Source organism: Saimiri boliviensis, chromosome 4, assembly GCF_048565385.1.
Source record: "Saimiri boliviensis isolate mSaiBol1 chromosome 4, mSaiBol1.pri, whole genome shotgun sequence".
Classification (NCBI taxonomy): domain Eukaryota; kingdom Metazoa; phylum Chordata; class Mammalia; order Primates; family Cebidae; genus Saimiri; species Saimiri boliviensis.
Window position 1 is genome coordinate 97,408,329 of NC_133452.1, and position 21,672 is coordinate 97,430,000.

The 21,672-nt window shown below is 38.8% G+C and overlaps 1 protein-coding gene across 1 annotated transcript; it reads right to left on the minus strand.

Moving 5' to 3' along the window:
- Positions 1-15,021: 15,021 nt before the first annotated feature.
- LOC101040088 (HLA class II histocompatibility antigen, DP alpha 1 chain) lies at positions 15,022-20,498 on the minus strand. The gene is made up of 4 exons (XM_003923126.4): positions 20,294-20,498; positions 16,198-16,443; positions 15,576-15,857; positions 15,022-15,361 (listed from the first exon to the last, which is right to left on the minus strand). Exons 1-4 carry the CDS (start codon positions 20,391-20,393, stop codon positions 15,207-15,209), a joined length of 783 nt encoding a protein of 260 aa, XP_003923175.2. The 5' UTR covers positions 20,394-20,498; the 3' UTR covers positions 15,022-15,206.
- Positions 20,499-21,672: the final 1,174 nt, after the last annotated feature.

Below are 21,672 nucleotides of genomic sequence, written 5' to 3' on the forward strand. Positions count from 1 at the left end.
TGCCCAGACTGGAGTGTAGTGGCACAATCTCAGCTCACTGTAACCTTTACCTTTCAGATTCAAGAGATTCTCCTGCCTTAGCCTCCCAAGCAGCTGGGACCACAGGCATGTTCCACCACGCCCAGCTAATTTTTGGATTTTTAGTAGCAATGGGAGTTTCACCATATTGGCCAGGCTGGTCTCACTCAGCCTCCCAAAGTGCTGGAATTACAGGCATGAGCCACCACACTGGCCTCCCTCTTAATTTATTTACCCAGTGATCATTCAGGAGCACATTGTTTAATTTGCATGGTTTTCAAAGTTTCTCTTGGTATTGATTTCTAGTTTTACTCCGTCATGTTATGAGAAAATACTTGATATAATTGCAATTTTAAAAAATTTGTCTTGTTCTGTAGCCTAACATATGGTCTATCCTGGAGAACGTTCATGTGCTGATGAGAAGATTGTATATTCTACAGTTGTTGGATAAATTATCCTATAATTGTCTGTTAGGTCCATTTGGTCTAAAGACCATTTTATGCCTAATATTTCTTTGTTGATTTTCTGTCCAGATAATCTGTCTACTGCTGAGAGCAGGGTGTTGAAGTCCCCCACTAATATTTTATTGGAATTTATCTCTCTTTTTAGATCTAGTAATATTTGTTTTATAAATCTGGGTGCTCCAATGGTGTGCATATATATAGAGAACTGTTATATTCTCTTTCTAGATTGATCCTTTTATCATTATATAATGACCTTCTTTGTCCTATTTTACTGTTTTTGCTTTAAAGTCTGTTTTATCTAAGTATAGCTACTCCTACTCTTTCTTATTGCATAGAATATCTTTTTATACCCCTTTACTTTCAGTGTGTATGAATCTTTGCAGGTAAAATGTGTTTCTTGTAGTCAGTATATAGTTGGATCATATTTTTCATCCATTCATCCAGTCTCTCTTTCTTTCTTTCTCTCCTTCCTTCTTTCTTTTTTTTTTTCTTTCCTTCTTTCTTTATTTGTTTCTTTTTTTTGACACAGTTTCTCTCTGTCACCCAGACTGGAGTGAATTGGCATGATCTTGGCTCACTGCAACCTCCACCTCCCAGGTTCAAGTGATTCTCATCCCTCAGCCTCCAAAGTAGCTGGGATTGTAGATCCATGCCACCACACCTGGCTAATTATATATATATATATATATATATATATATTTTTTTCTTTAAAGTAGAGACAAGGTTTTGCCATGTTGGCCAGGCTGGTCTCACACTCCTGACCTCGAGTGATCCACCCCCACCTCCACCCCCTTGGCCTCCCAAAATGCTGGATTACAGGCATGAGCCACTGTATCCAGCCCAGTCTATATCTTTTAAGTGGAGAATTTAATTCATTTACATTCAAAGTAATTATTGATACATAAAGTTTTTGAGTTGTTTTGTTTTGTTTTGCTTTTGTAGACAGAGCTTCACTCTTATACAGGCTGGAGTGCAATGTTGCGATCTCGGCTCACCACAACCTCTACCTCCCAGGTTCAAGCGATTCTTCTGCCTCAGCCTCCTGAGTACCTGGGATTACAGGCATGCGCCACCATGTCTGGCTAATTTTGTATTTTTATTAGGGACAGGGTTTCTCCATGTTGGTCAGGCTGGTGTCAAACTCCCGACCTCAGATGATCCAGCTGGCTCGGCCTCCCAAAGTGCTGGGATTACAGGCGTGAGCCACTGCCCCAGCTGAAACATGAAGTTTTGTTTCTGTAATACTGTTAATTGTTTGTTTACTGTTTTGTGTATTCTTTATTCCTTTTTACCTCTTATTGTTTTTCATCATGGGTTTTCAGTAGTCATACTATTTGCATGGTTTTTCATCCTCATTTGTGTGTTTACTTAACAGTGAGTTCTATATTTTCATGTGTTTTCATGATGGTAAGTGTCATCTATTCACTTCCAAGTTTAGAAGTCTCTTATGCATTTCTTGTAGGGTCAGTCTAATAATGAATTTCCTCAACATTTTTTTCTAAGGGAAAGACTTCATTTCTCATTCATTTGTACAGGATAATTTTCTGGGTATAGTACACTTACTGGCAGTTTTATTCTCTCAGCACTTTGAATATAATATATCATTTTTCTTCTAGCCTGTAAGGTTTCTTCTGGGAAATCCACTGTTAGTGTGATAGGGGTGCCTTTATAAATGGCGGAATGCTTTTCTCTTGCTGTCTTTAGAATTCTCTCTTTGTCTTTGACTTCAGACAGTTTGAATATAATGTGTTGAAAAGAAGGCTTTTTTGCATTATATCTGTTTTGGTATTTTTTGGTTATATCTAGATGTCTAAATCTCTTGCTAGACATGAGAAATTTTCACGTATTATTGTGTTAAATATGTTTCCTCATGCTTTTTTCTTTGTTTGCCTTCTGGGACACTGATACTTCAAATATTTGATCACTTTATGGCGTTCTGTATGTCATGAAGGCTTTGCTCTTTTTCTTTTTAAAAAATTTTTTATTATTTATTTGTTTTTTAAAGACAGGGTCTCTCTCTGTCACCCAGTCTGGAGTGCAGTGGTATAATCTTGGCTCACTGAAACCTCTGCCTCCTGGGTTCAAGAGAGCCTCCCACCTTAGCCTTCTGAATAGCTGGTACTACAGACACACGCCACTATGCCTGGCCAATTTTTGTATTTTTTGTAGAGATAAGGTCTCACTACGCTGCCCAGGCTGATCTCAAAGTCTGGAGCTCAAGCAATTCACCTGCCTCAGCCTTCCAAATTGTTAGGATTACAGGTGTGAGCCACTGCACCCAGCCCTGCTTTGCTCGTTGTTAAAAGTCTTTTTTTCATTATTTTTGTCTGACTGGGTTATTTTAAAAGACTTTTCTTCAAGTTCTGAGATTCTTCCTCTTCTTGGTCTAGTTGATTGTTAAAGCTTTCAGATGCATTTTGTATTGCATTCAAGAACTTCTTCAGTTCTAGAATTTCTCTTAGGTTCTTTTTTATGTTATCAATCTCTTTGGTAAATTTCTCATTTAAATCTTCTATTGTTTTCCTGATTTATTTATTTTGTTTCTTGGAGTTCTCTTGTATCTTACTGCACTTTGTTAGTATCACAATTTTGAATTCTTTTTCCGGGATTTTGTGAATTTCTTTTTGATTGGGCTCTGTTTCTAGAGAATTATTGTGTTCCTTCAGAGGTGTCATATTTCCTTGCTTTGTCGTGCTTCTTGTGTCCTTACATTATATTTGTAAATCTCATGTAATATAGTCACTTTTTCCAATTTTTTGAGCTTGTTTTCATTGTGGAGACTTTTTCCTAAAGATGTGTGTATGGTATTGCTTGGTTATTGCTTTGACTTTCACTCTTGGTGTGTGCAGTAGTGTAATTTCTGTATAATTTCTTTGGCCTTTCTGTGCACTAGGGAGCCTCTCCAGACTCCTGGCCAATTCCTGCTAAATGGGCTGCCTTAGTTCTGTTCTGTTTCTTTACTTGCTGTTGGTGCTTCCTGTCAGTTCTCTGTTGAATTCCAGTGTTATCTCTTAAATGATCTGTTTAAGGTGGGATTATCAACTCACTATTTTGATTCCTCAACATGGAAGAGGCAAGTACAAGATGGTTGACCATCTTGAAGCCTCTTTCTCCAATTAGAAGATTTTTGCCTTCTAGTAATAGGACCTACCTCCTTTTAGCTAACTAGTATTTAGACATTCCCAATAAGTCATTCTGTCAGGCTGACACAATGACTGTTGATACAAATGAATTATCTTTGTCCTATTTCTCATGGCCTGCTGCCTCTCCCTGCAGAAGTTGATAGCTTTTAGGAAATACGCTTCCTTAAAATACTCATTTTCTATTTTACCCAGCTGTCTTATTGTAGAAATTTCAGAATCTAGTGACTCAGATCAACAAATGAGGAATAACTGCTTTCTGGGTAATCACTCTGTAATTCTCCTCATATACATATTAATAAAATGTGTATGTCTTTTCTCCAACTAAAAAGGAAAAAAATGAAATAACTGCTTATTCTTTCTTATAAGTATTGCAATGCCTTTCATTGATAGAAATTTTGTCCTTGTTGTTTCTGAATATTTATGGGTTTTATATAACATGCTATAATTTTTAAAGATCAGTTCTTTGGTTTTGGTTTTTTAATTTGTTTTTTTTTTAATTTCTTTTTTTTTTTTTTTTGGACAAGGTCTTGTTCTGTCACCCAGGTAGGAGTGCAGTGATGCAGTCATGGCTTACTGCAGCCTCAACCTCCTGGGCTCAAGCAATTCTCCCACCTCAACCTCCCAAGTAGTTAGGACCACAGGCACATGCCACCACACCTGACTAATTTTTATTTTTTGTAGAAATGGGATCTTACCATATTACCCAGGCTGATCTCAAACTTCTGGACTCAAGCAATTCTCCCACCTCAGCCTGCTAAAGTGCTGGGATTACAGGCATGAGCCACCGTGACTAACCAGTTCAGTTATTTGGAGAAAGCTGGAGAATCAAATCTGAGTTAAGTCAGAGTTTGCCTCAAGGAAAAGAAACAGCTGGCAACTTGGAATGTAAGGGGTTGATGACCGGTTAGAACCTGTGAAGCAGAAGTAACTCAGAAGTGCTCTTCAGAGAGTAAGCAGCTCTTTCTCTAACAGTTTCCAGCTCAGTAAAATTTAGAAAGGCTTCTAGGAGGTCAACCAGTCTTTTTGATCCAACATTAAATTGTAAAAACGGATATGGAAGCCAAATTTTACAGTAGATCTAACAAAGTAGCTAATTGGTATTATGCTTCTGAGAAACTGAACAGGCCTGTGAGAGCTGTAGCTAGAAGAAAAGTAAAGACTTCAGACTCCAGCACCAAACAGATTTTCCTTAGCAATTTACAACCTGAGGCTCTAAGGAAAAACTATTTTAGCACACACCAAAACTATTCCCGTGTGCTGACAGGTATGGAGACTTCTACTTATATACTGTTTGATTCTTTTCTAACTCGTTGCCATGCACTGTTTCTATTTTTTCTCCTTGGTTTTACCTTGCAAGGGTTTGCTTATTTTTTATTCATACCTATTTATCAATCCTAAAATACTAAAAGCATCCAGGCAGGGAAGCTCTAATTGGTGGCTGCATGAAGTGCTACTTCCTGTGAGGCAGCAATTGTAACCCTAGTTGGCATACACTTCAGATTTTGCCAATAGCAGAGGATGTAAACTTCCCTCTGATGCATTTTCCCACTACCAAATAAAACTATTCTCTTTTTTTTTTTTTTAAGATGGAGTTTCGCTCTTGTTACCCAGGCTGGCGTGCAATGGCGCGATCTCGGCTCACCACAACCTCCGCCTCCTGGGTTCAGGCAATTCTCCTGCCTCAGCCTCCTGAGTAGCTGGGATTACAGGCACACGCCACCATGCCCAGCTAATTTTTTGTATTTTTAGTAGAGACGGGGTTTCACCATGTTGACCAGGTTGGTCTCGATCTCTCGACCTTGTGATCCACCCGCCTCAGCCTCCCAAAGTGCTGGGATTACAGGCTTGAGACACCGCACCCAGCCAAAACTATTCTCTTAATAGTGTGTGCTGGCTTCTCTTCCCAGAATTCAAGGATACAATATCTCTGTTCATGACCTCTCCTTTCCCTGTAATTCACTCAAGACAACCTCAGTACCTCTATTACCTAGTCACAAGTGAGGATGCCTTGCACTCAAATCTCATTGGCTGGGGGGAAAGTCATTAAGCAGAAGTAATAATTCTTGTCATCAAGCTTTCTCCAAACCTGTTCCGTCAGCATTTTACTCTTACTCTTAGAGTCTATCCTCAATGCCATCTGATAGACAGTTGAGTATTCAACAGCCCCTTTCTGGGACAGAATTTTTTAGTTGACTATATATTCTAACCCTGAGCAATGGAGCTCCTATTGTAGATGTTTATGTAATAAACATGATGGCTCTTAAAAAAAATAAAAGAGGAAATTGAGACAAATAGTTTTTATGGGGCTAATACACAACCTCCACTGTCCCACAATAAGAGCAATTGAGCTTAAACACCAGAACAGGCTTTTCTATATGAGTTAAAAACAGAGAGAGCAAAAGAGAGGATGGGCTGGAGTAATCTTGCTTGAAGTTCTCTCACCCTAAGGAAGAACTTTCTGTTCCTCTGCAATACACAAGTGCTTAGGGCTTAACATAAGCCCTATCCACACTTTACTAGGAGCAGATCATCCTACTCAAGACAATAAAAAAGGAATCAATCATGTATTTTATGTATTTAGAGACACATGAGTACACTTTTCTCTTGGAGGTCCTGACTTCCTAGGACCTCCATAACTGAAGTATAATCATGAGTCAGAGATTCTTAAACCAATCCTGGTTCTGCTTTTTTCACTTCACGAAACCAAACTTGACCACATTCTTTAATGGCTCCAAAATCACAACCCTTTGAACTATTTTATTCTTGTTTTCCATTTTCCTTTATACCACTGTCCAGGTGGTATAGATTTTTCTTTAAAAAAGTTTATGTCTGAGTGTACAGAACTTCAGCTGAAATCCAAGCAGGGAATGGGACATCTATCACTTTCCTTATTACAGAAATATTGCTGATATTAATGCAGCCTAATGTTATATTAAGTCCTTGGACAGGAATCTCAAACTATTGGATCTTATCCAATTGGTGGCCAACCAGATAGTTATAAATGAGATGGAGAGATAGGACATTCTCTTCCCACAGTCCTCTCTTCCTTACCCTATTTACCCCAAGATGTTGAGGCAGGAAATAATGCACACTCCTTTGTGAACTCCTCTTTCATTTCCCTTTTTTATTTTTTTGAGACGGAGTTTCACTCTTGTTGCCCAGGCTAGAGTGCAATGGCGCGATCTCGGCTCACCGCAACCTCCGCCTCCTGGGTTCAGGCAATTCTCCTGCCTCAGCCTCCTGAGTAGCTGGGATTACAGGCACGCACCACCATGCCCAGCTAATTTTTTGTATTTTTAGTAGAGATGGGGTTTCACCATGTTGACCAGGATGGTCTCGATCTCTTGACCTTGTGATCCACCCACCTCGGCCTCCCAAAGTGCTGGGATTACAGGCTTGAGCCACCGTGCCCAGCTCCATTTCCCATTTTTAAATGGAAACATAATTAAGGCATAATCTTCAGCCCTTTGCTCATCTCTCTAAACTCATTCTGCAGATCTCAGTCACCCTCACGGCATCAATCATTATGCCACAGAAAACCCAGCAGTATACAGTCTCTGACTTCATCTTAGTAGATATACTGGGTGCACCCATCTGGATGTTCCAGCACTACCTCAATGTCCTTAATTTTTCTGTTAGAACCATCTCTTCTCTACAAACCATGCTTTGTGTTTAGCATACTCATCTGGGGTCCAGTTTAAGAAGGCCACCTTCTTTTTTCAATAAATTTATTATATAGCTAATCATTTTGTTTATATAGAATGTATAGAGGCCGGGCGCGGTGGCTCAAGCCTGTAATCCCAGCACTTTGGGAGGCCGAGGCGGGTGGATCACAAGGTCGAGAGATCGAGACCATCCTGGTCAACATGGTGAAACCCCATCTCTACTAAAAATACAAAAAATTAGCTGGGCGTGGTGGCGCGTGCCTGTAATCCCAGCTACTCAGGAGGCTGAGGCAGGAGAATTGCCTGAGCCCAGGAGGCGGAGGTTGCGGTGAGCCGAGATCGCGCCATTGCACTCCAGCCTGGGTAACAAGAGCGAAACTCCGTCTCAAAAAAAAAAAAAAAAAAAAAGAATGTATAGAACCTGTTCACAGAATATCAAGCATTGTGTATTTTTCCTGTAGGGAACATTTCTTCACTGAATTCCACTCTCACATTTAGATAATTTAATAGTTTTATGAAGGAAGTGAAATGCCCCCCTCCCCTGCCCAAAATTGAAAATGTCAGTGCTGGTTTTCATGGACACATCAGGTGAAGTAATTTCCTTTTATTTCTAGTTTTCTATGACTTTTTTTTAATCACAAAAGAACAAATGCCTTTTTCTGCATCCATTTACATAATTATATAATTTTTCTTTTGTATTCTGTTAAGATGTGGAATCACATTGATTTTTTTGAATGTTAAACATGCCTTCCATTCCTGGCATAAACTCTTATGATCATGTTATATCATCCTTTTTAATATATTGTTAAATTCAATTTTATAATATTTAGTTATACATTTCTGTGGCTATGTTTGTGAGGGATATGTGTCTTTAGTTTCCTTTTCTTTTTCTTTTTTGTATTTATTTCTTTTCTTACACTATTTACCAACTGAAATTTCCTTTCCTTTTAATGTCATTGTTTAGTGTTAGTATACTGGATATGTAAATTATTGAGATGTGTGTTTTCTTCTGCTCTTTTACTGAAAGAGTTTATATTGAGTTGGTGTGGTTTCTTTCTTAAATGTATAATAGAATTAATCAATGAAACCATCTGACCTGGAACCATTTGACCTTCTCTGTGAGAAGGATTTTTTAAATTACAAACTTAATTTCTTTCATTGATTCAGATTTCTTCTTGATTTAGTTTTGGTAGTTTGAATTGTTCAAGAAATGTTTCTATTTCATGTTGTTAAAATAAAAATTGTAGACAAATTGAATTTAACAGAGTTTATTTAGCAAGGAAAAATTCTTGAATTGGGCAGCCCTCAGAACCCAGAAAGATTTAGAGAGCTCTATCCAACAATATGAGAAAGCAGCATTTATAGATAAAAACCAGGAAGTGATATACAAAACCAGCCAATTAGTTACAGCTCAGTGTTTGCATTATATGGGTGTGGTGTGATGAGGCATTTGCCTTATGGGGGCCATAGTATGATCAGTTAGCAACCTGTGATTGGCTGAGACTCAGTGATTTATTACAACACTCTTAAGTTAGTTTGTTGTTTGCATGATGCAGTTAAGTTAGGTTAGTTTGCTATGTAGGAAATCAAGATATGTAGAAGGCTTAACACCAAATTTAATTTAATTTAACAATGTAAATTGTCAAATTTATTGTCATTTTTCTTTATTGGCATTTTCATAGTATTTTGTCATATTACTTTTAATGTTTGTATGACCTATTGTGATGTACCCACTTCCATTCCTCATATAGGGGATTTGAATCTTATCTCTTTTTCTTGATCCATCTAGCTAGAGATTCATGAATGTACTGTGTTTTAAAAACCAGCAATTGACTTTGTTTATTTTCTCTATTGTTTGTCCATTTTTATTGCATTTATTTCTGCTCTTACTATCTTGGGATTAATTTGACCTTTTTTTTTTTTTCTAGCTTCTTAAGATGGGAGTATAGATGGTTGATTTTAGAGTTTTCCTCCTTTCCAATTATATAAAGTTATAAATTATTCTCTAATTACTGTATCATACTAATTTTGATATAGTGTGCTTTCATATTCATTGAGTTCAAAATATTTTCTAATTTTCCTTCTGACTCTTTTTAAATCCAGGTGCTATTTAGCAGTATACTTTTTAATTTCTGGGTATTTGAAACATGAAAGTTATTTTTCTGTTATTGGTTTCTAATTTAATGCTACTGTGGCCCGAAAATGGATTGCATGTGATTTCATCAGAGGCATTTATTTAAATGTGTTTTTGACCCAATGTACAGTCTGTTGTGCAGAATAGTCTTGAGCATTTGAAAAAATGTATATTCTACCACTATTGGGTGGAGTATTCGGTAGATCTTAATTGGATCACATTGGTTCATTGATAATGTTATTTAAATCTTCCATGTCCTCATTGAGTTTTTTTCCTGTATATTCTTTTGTAAATGAGTGCTGGAATTGGGAATTTGTCTATTTCTGCTTTTATTTTTACTACTTTTGGGATAATGTGATTTAAGACATGTTTTCTAAGAACATACACATTTAGGATTGTTCTATGTTGGTGGTAAGATGATCCTTTTATCATTATGAACTATCCTTCTTTCTCCTTGGTAAGATTTCTTATTCTGAGTTCTATGTTTCTGATATTAATACAGCTACCAACATTTCCATGGTTGGCCTTATTTTCCCATTTTTTTTAACTTTAAGTTCTGGGATACATGTGCAGGTTTGTTACCTAGGTATACATATCCCATGGTGGTTTGCTGCACCTAACAATCAGTCATCTAGATTTTAAGCCCTACATGCATTAGGTATTTGTCCTAATGCTCTCCCTCCACTTGTCTCCCACCTCCCTACAGGCTCTGGTGTATGATGTTCCCCTCCCTGTGTCAATGTGTTCTCATTGTTCAACTCTCTTATGAGCGAGAACGGCCAGTGTTTGGTTTTCGGTTCCTGTGTTAGTTTGCTGTGAATGATGGCTTCCAGCTTTATCCATGTCCCCCAAAGGACATGAACTAATTCTTTTTTATGGCTGAATAGTATTCTATGGTGTATATGTATTTTTCCATTCTTTTGCTTTTTACCTGTCTTTGCCTTCATATTGAAAGAGGGCATTATAGCGATAGCATAAAGTTGGCCTAAACATTTTTTTGTGCATTCTGACAATGTTTGCCTTTTAATAAGAGTGTTTAGACCATGTGTATTTAATTCAATTATTAGTATGATTGTTTTAAACTCTACCATCTTACAGTTTGTTTTCTCTTTATCAGATTTTCCCTTTTGTATTTCTTTATTTTGAATTAATTACACTTAGTACTCTTTTTTATCTTCTTCATTGACCTCTTAGCTATACCTCTTTTTTTTTCAGTAGTTGTCAGGAGCTCAAAATATTCATCTTAATACATTCTACCTTCAAATAATTACATACCACTTCACATGTATAAGAAACTTACATTATACTTCCCTTCTATTCTTTGTGTCATTGTCATCATGTTTTACTTCTGGGTATGTTATAAACCCCCAAATAATTTTCACTTTAAACAATTACCTTTTTAAACTCAAAAATTTAAAAAAAAATAGAAAACATGTTTATATATTTATCTGAATTTTTACCATCTCATGCTCTTTTCATTTTAACATCTAGAGAACACTCATAAAGAAACAAAATCCTTGCTCAAATAAGATATTTTTCTTCATAATCACCGTTATTCTCAAACCTTTGAAAGCTCTGTTAATGATGATTTAAGTTCTTCCACATGGAGTGACTATGGCTGGTAAAAATTGCAGTGAATAAGGGCAGTTTCTTATATTATTTCTTGGCTCTTAGTTTATCATGTAGAAAATATGCTCCATGAGATATTGCAATAATTACAATCCAGCCTTGGGAAGGAAGCTTGGGGGTTGTGAATGGAATCGAAAACTGCTTGAAATCTTGATCTAGACAGACTATATCTCTTCCCTCAGAGACTTCAAACACTGCAGCCTTCAAACTACATCCAAGAAAAACTTCACCCAAGTAAAATTTCCGCCAAATATCCTTTCTCTACCCCATCCTATCCTGTAGTTAGGGAAGAATGCAAGGCTAAATCAATATCCTTAGACCTTTCCATTCAGGTGGGATCAGAACCTTTAGTTACTACATCTGCAACAGAGCTTGAAACCACACTTTCAAGAAATAGTATTCACATGTGACCTGGTCCTAGACGTCCAGTAAGAATGACTCAGAGTCTCCCAGCTCTGAAATACTGTAGTATTTTTGGTCTTAGGTTATTCTCGGGAAGGTGACAGTGAAGGGTTCTTCAAAGGAGACCAGAGGATAAAAAGCTCAATGAAGGGATAATCTCCATATCAGTGCTACAGAAGTGTCAACATTTATTCACTGCCTTCTATTTGTTGGGAACTTTACTAAGACATCACTGCTTTAAGGTAACAGATAAGGACAGAGCTTGAAGGGTCAGCAATTCAGTCAGCCACTGGGGTAGTGAACACATGAAGTGAGAAGCAAGGCTGAGATGGAGTTTGTAGGGCAGGCTGGAGTTCAGATCTCTCCTAAGTCTTCTTCTGTTCAGATATTTTGTCACCTGCAGCAACACACACAGTTACTGTCATTCCTTGGTTCAGTACTGTAAGCCCACACCATCTTCCCCACTCCCTTTATGCCTAATCTTTCCAGTTCTCTGCCCTGTTCAGGTCCCAGGGAAATGGTGGTCATCCCTGCACATGCCCTGGTCCTCCAGGTGAACAGCACATAGGAGCCAAGGAGTTCCCTAAAGTTATCAAATTTCACCCCCAAACCCCAGCTGACTTTGAGGGCATCCCACATGCTTCATGTCTTCAAAATATCCTGACAAGGGGAAGGGCCACATTACTGAGAGCAGAGGAGAAGTTTAACTCTGGAATGAGACTTGGAATGGACAAACATCCAAACCATATCAATGAAGGCAATGAAGGAAGGACACTTGCTCGCATTGTGTAAACTGCTCTTTGAAAGGATTTCAAAACCAAGGTAAATTTTTAAAAATGACCTCTGTTGAACATGTGACAGTGGTACTCCTTCCTGGAATTCTTTAATTCCTTGGCTTATGTGGCAACATATTCTCCTACTTCTTCTGCCTCTCTGCTTCTTCTCCATTTTTGTTAAATATTCCTCTTTTGATATTTTGTTAATCATGTATCTTTGCATTACTTTTGCTTTTTCAAGATATTTTGTTAAACTATGATTTACTTTTATTACTGAGTTCTTTTGGTATCCACCAAATTTTGCACCTAAGTCCAGTGCATTCCTGATATCACCTTAGTCTCAACCCTCCTTTTCATACTTCCTCTTAACATCTGACATTCTCCATTCACTTCGTTCTGTTATAAATCATTATAGATATAATTATAAATGTGTGTGAACAAGAAAAAATAAAGAATTTTTCCTACTTAATACTAACACACACTACAATGTTATAGTAATCAAAACACTAGGACACTGGCACAAGAAGAGACAAACAGAACAGTGGAACAAGAAGAAACTCAGATACAGGCCAACCTGTAATGGGAGCTTTCCGTACAGCAAAGGAGACACCACAAACTTATGGGGAAAAGGTGAGCTATTTAGTAGTTGTGGGAACACTGGCCCATTATACAGAGACCAAAAAAAAAAAAAACATGATCCTCATCAAACACAAGGTGAATCCCAGATAAATTAAAGTAGTAAATGTGAAATTTAAAACTATAGGAGATATTTTAAAAGTATCTTTGATATAGTATGGGGAAGACTTATTTTTAAAAAGACACACAAACCAAAAAAAAGCAGTTGATGAATGAACTTCATTACAAAATATCAAGGATTTCTCTTCAATAAAAGAAAATGAGGAGAAAGTTGCCAGAAGTCAGATTAGGGGAAAACATTTTCAATGTCTAAAACTGACAAGGGACTACTTACTAGCAGACTATATAAGGATCTCCTGCAAATCAATAAGAGAAAGGTAGAAGCCCACAGTAAAAAAATGGGCAAAGAATGTGAACAGGCAATTATAGAAAAGGAACCCCCAAGTGGCTAATCAGTCCCAATTATAGCCGCAATTATAAGTAATTAAAGAAATGCAAAATAAAACAGCATATTTATTTATGCACATGAAACTGGAAAAAGTTAGAAAACTGGATAATGTCCAGTGTTGGTGTGCATTTAGTAGTTGCAGGACATTTCATATACTGACAAAGGAAGTACAGACGAGTACAGCCATTCTGATGAGCAGATAAGCAGTACTTAGTCAAATGAAGGAGCTGCATCTCCAGCAATACTGCAACCCCTTTCTAGGATACATACATTCCAGGGAGGCAGGTCAGGTCCACATGCATATGCAGGTCCATGTGAGATACAAGTATTGTTTGCAATAGTAGAGAACCAGGGATAATCCAGGTATCCCAGAAGCAATATAGATAAGCGGATTGATATGATTTGGATATTTGTCCCTTCCAAGTCTTATGTTGAAAATTGATTCCCAGTGTTGCAGGTGGGGCCTGGTGGGAGATATTTGAATAATGGGAAAGACTCCCTCATGAATGGCTTGGTGCCTTCCCCCTGGTAATGGGTGAGTTCTCACTCTATTAGTGCACATGAAACCTGTGTTTAGTCGTTAAAAAGAGCCTGGCACCTCTTTCTCTCTCTCTTTCTCCCTCTCTGACCATGTGAGGCACTGGCTCTCCTTGCTTCCACCATGAGTAAAAGCTTCCTGAATCCCACAACAGAAGCAGATGCCAGTGCCATGCTTCTTGTACAACCTGCAGATCTGTGAGCCAGTTAAAGCTCTTTTATTCATAAATTAGGTAACTTCAGGTATTCCTTTACAGCAAGGCAAAATAGACTAATGCATGGATGTATAGAGTAGAATACTATGGAAGATTTGGAAGAAACAAACTAAATGTTCAAAATTAGACCTATAATTTAATGCCATTTTGGTTAATCATAAATGTACACTGGACACAACTACATAGTATACAGGATCTATGCAAATAAAAGAATACATCAAATCCATTAAAGTGTTTACCTATGAGGTAGGGGTAGGAGGTTAAATATGGGAGTAAGGACTGGGGGTAAAAGGAACAAAATAAATCAAGAGAGAGAGAGAGCTCGGAGGCACCAATGATGATAGTATAATGAACTGAGACGTTATTGTTATTAACCTTTTGTACCTGAGGTCCAGCATGAATGACAATTATAATAATGAATTAGATGTGGCCACCTGCATGGAAATTCATTATCTAATGCTAAGAGAATTCCCAAAACATATAAAATATAAAACATGGTGAAGATAAATAGAAAACTATAAGATCTCAGGAGGGGCATTTTTTGTGTGAGCATTGCCATGGAATGAGTCCAAGTAGAGACAGTAAATAGTTACAGGCACCCACCTCACTGTGTTGCAATTATATATGGAAATACAGATCTGGCTCTATTACTAGACAATAGATTCTTGGAGAATTTAAACTTGGTCTTTTGCTTCACAAAATAGGGTGTATAGGACAGTGGATAAACAGTCTTGGATCCAGACTTTCTGGATTGGAAGCTTGCCCTACTACTTCATAGCTGTGGGAACTTGATCAAGGTGCTTAAAGTCTCCATGTGTGTGAAAAGATGTAAGTATCTCTTATGTGAAATGGTGAAAATAATAGTACCTACCTCAAAGACTATTTGTGAGCATAAAGTGGGTTATTTGTGAGAATAGCACCTGAGCATATTAACTACTCAGTTAGTTATCAATGTTGTTGGTTTTAGCTGTTTTTTTTTTTTTGTTTTTTTTTTTTTTTTTTTTTTTTTTTTTTTTACGGCTGAATGCTTTTAACTCATTAGGTGATCAATGAACACTTATCAGATTGAATTTTTCCTCCCATCCTTACATTCTACAGAGCCTAGGGCCTCCTCTTTACATTCCCACCTTTACAGTATTTCACAGGGGCCCCTGGGCCCGGGGGTCACGGCCAGAACGCAGAGATTTTATGATGAGGATAGTGCCCACGATGATGCCCACTAGGCCCAGTACCAGGCCCAGGGCACAGAGCACAGTCTCCTTCGTCTCAGGCATCTGGATTGGCTCTTGGGCCTCTGGGGAAAGAATGAAGAGATAGGGTCAGGAGGTGCAGTGAGGGTGGTCCTGGTCTGGGATGGGTGTGGGAATTGAAGGTTGTTGACCAATTAATTGGACGTTAGGACGAAGAGAAGACTGATACCTGTCCAGTGGGGAAAGCTGGTGCAGAGGACACCAGGTCCTTGGAGTAGAGGATGCCAGGAGATTATGGAGAGAAAAGGAGCTGCATACCCCAGTGCTTGAGGAGTGGCTGGTCCAAGCCCCAGTGCTCCACCCTGCAGTCATAGACGTCCTCAGCCGAGGGCACAAAGGTCAGGTAATGGAACTTGTGGAAGCTGTAATCTGTTCCGGGCAGGAAGAGGCTCTCAGCGACACCCTCAGTGACTGGCTGCCCATTGCACAGCCACGTGACGTTGAGCACTGGTGGGAAGAACTTGTCAATGTGGCAGATGAGGATATTGGGCTGGCCCAGCTCCACAGGCTCCTTGGGAAACACGGTCACCTCAGGGGGATCTGGGAGGAGACAGGACCAGGTTAGGCCCCTGTTCTGGGATGAATCACAAAGGCTCCACCTCTGGGGGTTAATCTACCTCAGTCTTAGATTTTATGGCAGCTCTGGGTTCCTGTATCACAGAGGGGGTATCTCACCACTGACCAACCTCACCCTGCTCACCTTTCTCTCTCCTAAGAAGGAAGGGCACAAACACTTGCTGTAGTGGGATCAGCCCATGGCCACTAGGGGAAAAAAAGGATCACACAGCAGGGGGCACTTAGGCTTCCTAGTCTGAGGGTGGCAGAAGGGCCCTCTCATCCCTTCCAGTTGGGCTACAGAAAAGGCAAAGATAGGCAGTACCATTGGTGGCCTGAGTGTGGTTGGAACGCTGGATCATGATATTCAAGTTGCTTTTCACTATAGCAATGTTAGCCAGTGCGCCCTGAGTATCAAAGGAAAAGGCTCGGCCAAACTCCTCCAGATGCCAGACGGTCTCCTTCTTGTCCAGATCCACATAGAACTGCTCATCCTCATCAAACTCAAACATATACTCCCCTGTTGGTCTCTGCGTCTGTACAAATGTGACATAAATTGACACATGGTCCGCTGCATAAAGAAAGTAGAGAAAACATGATAAAATATCAGTATGAATAAGCAACTGGTGAAAGCTAGAGAAGGAATAAAGATTTATGAATATAAAAGGAAGCAGTTAAGAGGTCAAAGGAAGGACATACGGGGAAGAAGGAGCAACACCATAAAGGAAATACTACAGAGCAGATGAGCAGTTATAAAAAGAAAGGCACAAAGAACAAAATGAAAAGTTTGTCATTGGTAAGGCAAGTTGCTTCCTGATCTTTGAAAGTCTGGGCATCCTGACCCTACACAATAGTAATAGTAACAACGACAGCTAACATTTGTTGAGCGCGCACTTGTGCCAAGCATCTTTCTACAAACTTCACATATTTCACTCGTTGAATTATCACAATAACCCTATGAAGCAAATACATAGCATACTATTTTACAGATAAGGAAATGCAGAGAGGTTAAATATTAATAACTTACTAAGGTCATGTGGCTACTGATGGAACTGGTAGAGACTTTCTCTCCCTTTAAGATCTTAATTCTAGGACACAGATATAAAATTGTTTTTAGGGTCATGGAGGTGGGGGAGTGGACATTTTATTTTTCTTATTACAGAAAAGGGAGAAAAAATAGAAAATTGAGAGGAATAAGAAAATATCCTTCAAATTTTAGTGCTCTTGACAGTTTCTGTCTCCGTTTATGAACATGAAACAGTAGAATGTATAGCTTTGTTGATAATATTTTTCGTTTGAGGCATATAAATTCAAAAATACAGTAGAGTTATCTTAGCATTTGTTCCAAACTTGTTTCCTTTTTAAAAATATTTTAACATTTATTTTATGTTCAGGGGTACATGTGCAGGATTGCTATATAGGTAAACTCATGACTCAGGGGTTTAGTGTACAGATTATTTCATCACCCAGGCAATAAGCATTCTAAACTTTTCTTTTTTTTTTTTTTTTTGAGACGGAGTTTCGTTCTTGTTACCCAGGCTGGAGTGCAGTGGCGCGATCTCGGCTCACCGCAACCTCCGCCTCCTGGGTTCAGGCAATTCTCCTGCCTCAGCCTCCTGAGTAGCTGGGATTATAGGCACGCGCCACCATGCCCAGCTAATTTTTTTGTATTTTTAGTAGAGACGGGGTTTCACCATGTTGACCAGGTTGGTCTCGATCTCTTGACCTCATGATCCACTCACCTCAGCCTCCCAAAGTGCTGGGATTACAGGCTTGAGCCACCGCGCCCAGCCTCTAAACTTTTCTTACATTTATATTTTGATTTTTGTTTTAGAGGCCAACTAGAAATTATTGCTGAGTTTGAAATACATGTAGGATTTAATTTATTTTGTTTCTTAGCCTTTATTAGTTTGCAAGAAGTAGCAAAGATAAGAGGATAAAAGCAACTCTCATCATTAAAGAAAACAGTGAATGTGTATGTGAGAGTCTGGGTTTAGAATGATAAATGCATGCGTGGGAAAGGACTACACGGCTCATCGGCTCTCACCTCCCAACTCACAGATTTCCCTGTGAGTCTGCAGCCCTGACATGTGGGGACCCAGTCTGTGCTTACAGTGACAGAGAGGATAGGACCTGTATCTTATTTTTCACTGAGAATGACTCCCTGTCACTATAAGTGGCCAAGCACAGAGTGGTATTTCAAACTAAATAAAATAAATTAAATCCTGTAGGTATTTCACAAGCCAACTTAGTTTCCACCTCAGTTTAAAAGACTCAAAGGACTAACCAGGAAAAGAGGGTAAAATAAAAAGATACAAAATCCTCTAGCAATTGGAAATTCGTCTTAATACCTGAATGCCCCTTGTACTTTTTTAAACGCCTTTTAAAAAACACTTCCACAAGTTCTGCAATCTAAAGATCATCCAGATGTGAAACAGATTATTTTACTTCAAAATATCATTTCCATTCAAACAAAAATGTGTATTAAAAGGCTATATGTCAAATGCTGTTCGATGCTAAATATTCAAATAAAAATAAAACGTGGGTCCTGTTCTGCAGATGTTTACAATTCATAGAAGGAAACACAAGTGACAAGACAACAGCAGGTTCGGAAGGATACGTGCAGATTTGTGGGCATACACAAGATGCGATCAAACAACTCATCGGAGAAGGCTTCCTGGGGAACCGATGGCTTCAATGTAGGCATTCAGAAAGCAGGGCAAAAGCCACTTCTCACAGGGAGAAGACGGCCTGACTGGGAGAAGACACTGAGTTCACCATGGGGCTAGTGCACTTATGAGATCTGAAAGTCATTTGAGGAGAAATAATACATAGACATTTATGTATGATGGGTGGTCTCAGGAGAGGAGTTTAGGCCAGAGAACTGAGAGAGTCATTATGGGCAGGTGCAGGTTAGATGAGATTTTCCAGGAAGAGTGGCAAAAATCAGAATTGTAGAGATCTCAGAGTATGATGAGAGAACGTGATAATTAAGAGGTGATTTAAAGGATGATAAGGAGGATCCAGAGAAATAGGAGAAAAATAAGGACAGGGTAGTTCATCAGAAAGAATTGATTACAGCGCAAATGTTATTAGTAACTCAAGTCAGAGACACTGAGAAGAACCCACTGGATTTGACCTTCTGCAGAGGTTCCTGATGGCCAAGATGAAAGGATCCTTAGGGATATACTGGACACAGTCAGAAGCTTAGCTCCCGGTGTGAGGACACAGAGTGTCTCTAGGGTAGGATGCAGGCAAGGTTATTTTTTATCAGTTGGTCTGCTCTTATGTTTTTAAGGTAAAGGACGTGTTTAAATGTTAAGAGACAAGAAACCACTGGGGAGGGAAGCCCTGAAGAGACAGCTGAGCTAATTAGGAATTTCTACCAAGAATCCTAAAAAGTATTCAAATCTATGACGATACATCCATTGTGGTGTTTATTAGGACATAACACTAGAAATAACTCAGGTGACCATGAACAATGCAATAGATATTTCTGGTTATCTCCAGCCTCACCTCCTCTTTATTCTACACATCTTCAATAAAACTGTCTGAGGCCAGTGTGCATCTTGTATGTTATGGATTCTAACCTTCCTCATCACTAGATTTGGGGATAACAGTATCATACATAGGCTTAATGTCATTTTCTCTGATGTCAGCTACAGGAAGAAAGAGCATTAATGCACCATGGTTCATCTCTGGCTGAGTCCTTGTGGCTATCCAAAGTGTAGGCCTCCCCTGCAGTCCTGGATGTCTCAGGACCTGAATCACAAGGCTAACAAGAACATGCAACACTGCTGTCTTGAGAGAGGAAAGCTTGTGACCACCCACAAAGACCCAGGAAGGTCCCTAGGGTCCTAGGACAGAGGGGGGATACAGGAACACTCTTAGCACATTCCCTCCTAATGCAGAGCTCATAGCTCAGAGTTCCTGTAAAGCAGCCACAAAAGACAGAAGCTGGGGATCCCAGAGAGATAGGAGGGGTACAGGGGCTCTGCAGGGTCCTGGTAGAAGGTCACTGTGTGCAGGAATCTGGAGAAGGCAGTGTATGACCCTCAGAGCTGGGTCTAGACTTCAAACTTGGCTTGTTGATCTGCTGTGTAAACTTGGAGAACGTAATTATCTTTTTGAGCTTCTGTTTTCTCAAAATAATTTTTAGATAAAGGGAATAATTTCTACAAAAAGGGAATAATATCTTCATCGAAGATTCCCGTGAGATGTAAATGGGGAAGAAACTATGCAGGTGTCTTGTAAACTCTGGCTGCTATTGCTGTTATGATTATGAGGGCCAGAGGGAGCATAGACTGTCAAGAGAGCCAGATAGATCAGTGAGCCCCTAAAATCTCTGACTCCTGAAGCAACAGTTGATGTGAGCCTCCCCTCATTCACCCCAATGCTCTTCTGTCCTCCTGAGCACTCACCCTTGATGGCCCCAGCTCCTCGGAGACTCAGGAGGAAAGCCAATGAGAGGGCTCTCAAGATCACAGCTCTGATCTTGAATATTCTGTCTTCAGGGCGCATGCTGTGAGTCTATAATTGATGACTGTGAGCACAGGAACAGTGATGAGGAACAGAGGCCGAGTGGAGGCAGATGAGACTCTGAAACTGTGGGCTTCTAGCACCTGGAAATGGTCAAAATGGGTGGAGAGGAGTCAGCATGGCCGGGCTTCACCAATCAGAGAAATCATAGAGCTGACGTTCTCAGTTGCTGGGTAAAGAGGATGCTGGAAGGTGCCGGGAAGAGATGGGAGAATTTTAGGTACCTGTGTGGTCAATCAAGAGAGCTCCAGTTCGCAGTTCACTTTCAGAGTTAAAGAAAGAGACTTAAAAAGAGAAGTCACACTTTCTTCTGATGACAAATGTTTTCCATTATGTTCCTTCTCCCCACCTCATCCCCATTTCAGACAGTCAGATGATCTTTGATGTTTTTGGGTCACAATATTTTAAATAATGTTTTATGTTGTGTTGTCAAGTTTACAAAAACATTCTGCTGATAATTAAGGATGAATGTGCTATCTAATAAAATATATAATTAATCTTTCTTTCACGGCCATCTCCCTGAGTGAGGTATTTCCTTTTTATTTAATCATTTCTGCAGAAGTGTTATAATTTCTATCTAGAAGTTTTAATTAAGTTGAATGAATCTGATCCTTAAGTATTTACCTATTCCTCGTTACCTTTGTTAGTGAAATTTCTGGGTAATTTTTATTATTCAGATTTCTTAGTATTTAACTTTTCCTGGTATTTAAACTATGTAATAACATTTTTATATTTAAATTACTAGTCATGTTATTTCATTTTTGTATAAGAATACCCAGAACAGGTTACCTATGGTAACATTGTGCACCAATATTTTGATCTTGTTTTTAAGAAGGGTTTCTCTAATGTTTTTCTGTTCCAGGTAAAGTTCATTTTTTAATTTTATATTCTCTTTACCATATTTAAGAAATTACTTTTCTAGTCTCATTTTAAGTATTTCGATTTTGAGCTATTTCTTTGATATACATAAGGTCACAAAACATTTAATATTTAATGTAATGATGAAGTACATATATTACATTAATATTTTTTCTTGTTTGTGGTAGCCTTACCTTGCATAAATAATAATTACTAACAGATTAGTACATGGGAGATGCTGTTATTAGTGCTCTGCAAACATTACCTCATTTAATCCTCACATTAAGCCTGAGGGAGGTATTATTAATGTCTACTCTAAAAATAAATTACCTGAGACATTGAGGAGTTAAGCATTGTCTAATCATCCAGGGCAGGTAAGTGACAAGGAGAAGTGTTCAACCCA